General features: G+C 36.4%; 1 protein-coding gene across 1 annotated transcript; it reads right to left on the minus strand.

The window, feature by feature from the left end:
- Positions 1-1,477: 1,477 nt before the first annotated feature.
- LOC112202241 (loganic acid O-methyltransferase) lies at positions 1,478-3,395 on the minus strand. The gene is made up of 4 exons (XM_024343194.2): positions 3,172-3,395; positions 2,795-3,037; positions 2,033-2,689; positions 1,478-1,908 (listed from the first exon to the last, which is right to left on the minus strand). Exons 2-4 carry the CDS (start codon positions 2,855-2,857, stop codon positions 1,576-1,578), a joined length of 1,053 nt encoding a protein of 350 aa, XP_024198962.1. The 5' UTR covers positions 2,858-3,037; positions 3,172-3,395; the 3' UTR covers positions 1,478-1,575.
- Between the last annotated feature and the right edge of the window lie 1,802 nt (positions 3,396-5,197).

Below are 5,197 nucleotides of genomic sequence, written 5' to 3' on the forward strand. Positions count from 1 at the left end.
GTTTGGGCAACACAAGGGAGAGTGTTCAAGTAAACCCTAATTTGTGTTTGGCCCAAACTCTAGGTTACTTGACCTAGTGGTAATATGGTTAAATTAGAATGATCTAGATTCCTATTCAATGTACGATTACTTTCCTTGTATGATTGAGATTCTATACATTGTAATCCTCTATATAAAGAGGCCCCTATTATCAATGAGAATACACAGCGATTTCCTCTCATTTTCAGTTTCTCTACAACAGTATGCTTATTACTTAACATTCTCTTGTTATTTTGATTCTTGAGGACTCTTTTGAAATTTGAATATTCTAAATGCAATTTTATTACTCTTTAAGCCTTATATATTTTTAATTATATAAACCAAAGCTATAAAAATAAAATAAAAATTTAAAAAAATACAAAACCGCATGGGCGCTAGTCCCTTGGCCACCGCCAGATTAGCGTCTAGCGATTTTTTGAACCTTGTTTTTAGGTACTAGTGTATAGATCATCTCTGCAAATTTTCAGCCAAAATGATGATCTTTAAGGCATTGATAACTGCCTTAAAGCTAGTACGGTTCAGGTTGACAGATTCAGTCCGTCCATTGGTTTAAGCGAGTCAGATACCTTAACGATCATCAATTTGGCTGAAAATTTGCAGAAATGATCTATACACTAGTACCTAAAAACTGAACGGTTGAGATGTGGATATGCGACCGAAAAGTGACCCAGAACTCGAACTTCACACGTTAATTTCAAAGCGGAGCTCCGCTCTAGATAGGATCTATATATATATAGTTTAGGAAAGCTAGCTAATCAGATAGTCGAAACTCCTTTTAACCAATTAATTCTTAGAATTAAATTCTGCTTACTACCTTGTACTTTTAAGGGTTCATCAGTTCAGTCCCTGCATTTCTAATTTAATCAGAAAAGTCCTTGCACTTCCCAATTTCATCAAATTGATCCAATCCGTCACTATTCTGTCAGTTTTCTCTGTTAAAATGCTGATGTGAGACCTTCTCACAAGGAAAATTCTCAAACTACTCATTGCTAGGCAGCCCACCGACGCGTCAGTGTTTTGAATGCAGATGGGTAGTTTGGAAATTTTCTCCAAAAATTGACGGAGTTGTGACAGATTGAATCGATTTGATGAAATTGGAGAGTGCAAGGATTTTTCTGATTAAATTAGAAGTAGCGGGACTGAACTAATAAACCCTTAAAAATACAAATTAATAAGCAGAATTTAGTCCTAATTCTTATATGTTAGCTCATCTAATTATATGAACGTACCTTCACAGTTTCTCAACTCTTGTAGCTACTAATAAAAGTTTTGTATCCTCACTAAACATCTGTGTGTGTGTGTGTGGTGGAGCTAGTGGACACATGGATTTTGTATAGTTTATCAAGATCTGATACTTTATATAGATTTTTGTTTCAATCATTAGCACTATTAAGCAGACTTTCATGACCATTTGTACAACAGAATAGTTTATTGCAAATTATAGAAACAACCAATACCACTTACTAGTACAGTAAGATCACATTACAATAGCAAAGTTTCACCGGATAAACTAGAAAAATCTCCTCTGTCTATTACTCAATGGTCAGTGCAAGCTATGCGTTTGAGTAAAACGAATAAACTAATAGCTTTCACTGATTCAAAGACGGAGGTGGATTCTTCATATTTCTTGCAAAACGTGTCAAAGAACTCATCTAAAATCTCTTCTCCAAAATGCGCTCGAATCATATGCTCCATTCCGGCTCTCACAGTTAAGCGAAACACATTGGGCTGTGGCTTTGCTTGAGGCAAGTTTTCCGTTCTCTCTATGCTAAAACACCCATTGCCTCTCACAATGGCTTCCACTTCTTGGAGAGAAGCATTATATATTGGTAGATTGAAGGAGTCCACTTTGTCTTCGGCAATGACACCCTACACAGGAAAATGAAAAGTCAATCACCAGCATAATCTTAATTCTTAACTTACAAGAACTTTATAACTAAGTGCTTGTGATTGTTCCCTATGTGCAAGAATGCAATGAAAGAAAATTTTGTACCTTCTTAGCCATGTCCATGAGACAGGAACCAAATAGGTCTAGTGACATGTTGTAATAGGTATGTGCATGAGGGGTTTCATTGGGGCGGCCAGGAACAACAAATGCCATCAACCCTCCTCCCACGATCTCTTGTGCTCGAGCATTTAGAAAGCACTCCATGTCCTTGGCATATTGGGCTGAATATGCCTCAACAACTTGGTGTGCAGAATTCGAGTAATGAACCCTGCCTTTGTTCCAAGCAGGGGAGCTGCTGTCCAACACTTCCTCAGGCACTTTAGAGAGACATTGCAGAGAAAATGAAGAGTATACAAAGTGAAGATGTGCCTTGGGAAACAAGCGAGAGTAAAAAGATCCCGGTACGCCCATTGCGAAGTAGTTCCTGTCTGGGGGGAGGGATTGGAAGAGCTGATTGAAATCATTTCCAGCTTGATCACTGAAAAAGACTTGAAACTCGGGGACCTCAGAATTGCGCCCTTGGGTTCGGTACTTGTCCTCCACAGCTTCAATTATGTTTTGCACAGCTACGAATGTGTTAGGCCCCATAGCGCAGCCTAAATCTGTAACTCGGAAGGTGTTGGAGGATGAGAAGCTTTCGATGTCAAGCTTGTCGAAAACTGCCTCTTTGATCAGTTCCTTGGCAGCATCTATAGCATTTCTCTGCAAAAATGAAGCTAATGGGTTACTTATTTTGTCCCCATCAATGCACAAAGAAGTATGTAGTGGTGATAAAATGAAAGTTACATGCTTGCTAATTTGCTATACCTGAAAAGAAGAGTATTTGCTATAGCTGTAGAGACTATCTGCACCATTCACTCTTGTTGCCATCTCTTAATTTCTTGTTGCTTTCTACTATGATTTTGATAATTTGATTGGTCTACAATCCCCTATTTATAACGTTGCAAAGCCCTTTACTAGATTCGAAATGGGAAACAACTCATCAGATTGCTAAGGCGGCTTGAACTTTTCTCAGGAAATGAATCCATTAATGGAGCAAGATGTCTGCAGCTGCATAGTATAAATATTCAAGTTAAGGAACAGTCAAAAGGAGGAATGATGAGAAGTCATTAAAAAAAAAAAAAAACTGCAAGATAAACAATAAACAATCTAAATAGCAAATGAGGATTGATGAGAAGTCATACATCTGAAAATGTTATTTTGGTCAACTTTGGCGACTGTTGTCATCGAACTCATCATGGAGTCATTATGTGGTTAATTGGCCAAAAGGAAGTAACAAAGCTGGAGGAAGTCAATCTTGGAAACTTGAGGTTGCTGCTGCTTCGAAGAACATAGCGTCAGTTTAGTTCTGCTAAAAGAAATCTGGAAATGGAGGAGGATAAGGTGGTGACCGAAGCTGATGTGGAGGAGGACCTCGCTGGTAAGGACTAAAAAATCAAAAAAATTGCTGAAATATCGGCGAAATTTCAGACAACCTGAGGCCCACACATGACACGCCTACCGAGATTTGAAATTGCACATAGAAACGAAACTCGCATGCAATGCACCATTGGTTGCTAATGAAGAATCAAGGCAACTTAACCATTACTACTGCAATGCTATTTGGTTATTTAGGGCATTCTATACATATAGGGTTATTATCACAAATGGTACCTGAACTTATCCTCCATTTTATCGATGGTACCTGAACTTCAATTTTGATCACAACTAGTACCTGAACTTTTCGATTTCATTTTAAATGGTACCTAAGGCCATCTTCGGTCACTATTCCGGCCAAAAAAGCCAAATCTAAGAAAACAAAAAACAAAAAAACATGTTCAAGGCAAGTCTATTACCAAAAAATCACCACTATATATGATTGCAACCCTCGAAATCATCAAAAATCATCACTATGATGGCCTCCCATGCCGTTTTTAGTCGGAATAGTGACCGGAGGTTGCTCTAGGTACTATTTAAAATGAAATCGAAAAGTTCGGGTACTGGTTGTGATCAAAATTAAAGTTCAGGTACCATCGATAAGATTGATGTATAGTTCAGGTACCATTTGTGATAATAACCCATACATATATATAGACACACACACGAGATACCTAAACTAATATACATACACATATTTGTTGTTTTGAATCAAACCCAAAGCCATATGCCAATATATAAATTTTTTTCACTTCTAAATCCGGAAATTAAGAGAAATATTTAATTAATAGGCAATTTACAATAAAAAAATATTTTACCAACAATTCTCAATCTGAAATAAACTTTATTACTTTAAATAAACTTTAGGGTTAAATTCTGTTTAGTCCCTGTACTTTGCCTCTCTCATCGTTTCAGTCCCTGACATTCTAATTTAATCTAAAAACTCCCTGACGTTACAATTTCCCTACAATAGGTCCCTGAGGCGTCAAATTAGGAGTTGATCTTGGGTGAAATGTCCAATATACCCCTCTGTTATTTCTTTTTTCTTTTTTTTTCCATTTTAATTTTTTTTTTTTTTTTTTTCTTTTTTTATTTTTCTTTTTTCCTTTTTCCATTTTAATTTCTTTTTTTCTTTTTTCTTTTTTCTTTTTAATTTCTTTTTTCCTTTTTTTATTTTTCTTTTTTTCCTTTTTCCATTTTAATTTTTTTTCTTTTTTCTTTTTCCTTTTTAATGACCATCGTATTCGGTTGCATCAATACCGCCACGTTGGCGAACCAATCCAGATCGACCCGAAACCCCAATCCTTGTTCTCCATGCCGGCGACCATTTTTCTTTTTCACTTTTGGTTTTTGTCAACTTGGCCATCAAAAACCACCATCTCAACAAAACCCAAAATCCAAATCACCATTTTGAGCATGACCCAAAAACCTCAGAGTCTGAAAAAATGGTAGTTTTCAGTGAAAAGTTAAAAAATGGTAATTTTCAGTGAAAGTTTCCAAATTGAGACTTGATGTGGAGAGATAAAGTGGGATTTGAGTGGAAGAGAGAGAAGTAAGCTGTGAAAACAAGAGGGGAGTGGTTTGGAGGCAAATTTTCGAGCTGATTGGGAAACAGATGGGTTGTGGAGTTTGATCGGAATGGGATTGGTGGGTTGAGGAAGGAGAAAGTAGGCCGAACGAAAAAGAAAAAAGAAATTAAAAAGGAACAAGAAAAAAAAGAAGAAAAACAAAAAAGAAATTAAAAAGGTAAAAGAAAAAAGGAAAAAAGAAAAAAGGAAAAAAAAGAAAAAAAAA

This window comes from Rosa chinensis, chromosome 1, assembly GCF_002994745.2.
Source record: "Rosa chinensis cultivar Old Blush chromosome 1, RchiOBHm-V2, whole genome shotgun sequence".
Classification (NCBI taxonomy): Eukaryota; Viridiplantae; Streptophyta; class Magnoliopsida; order Rosales; family Rosaceae; genus Rosa; species Rosa chinensis.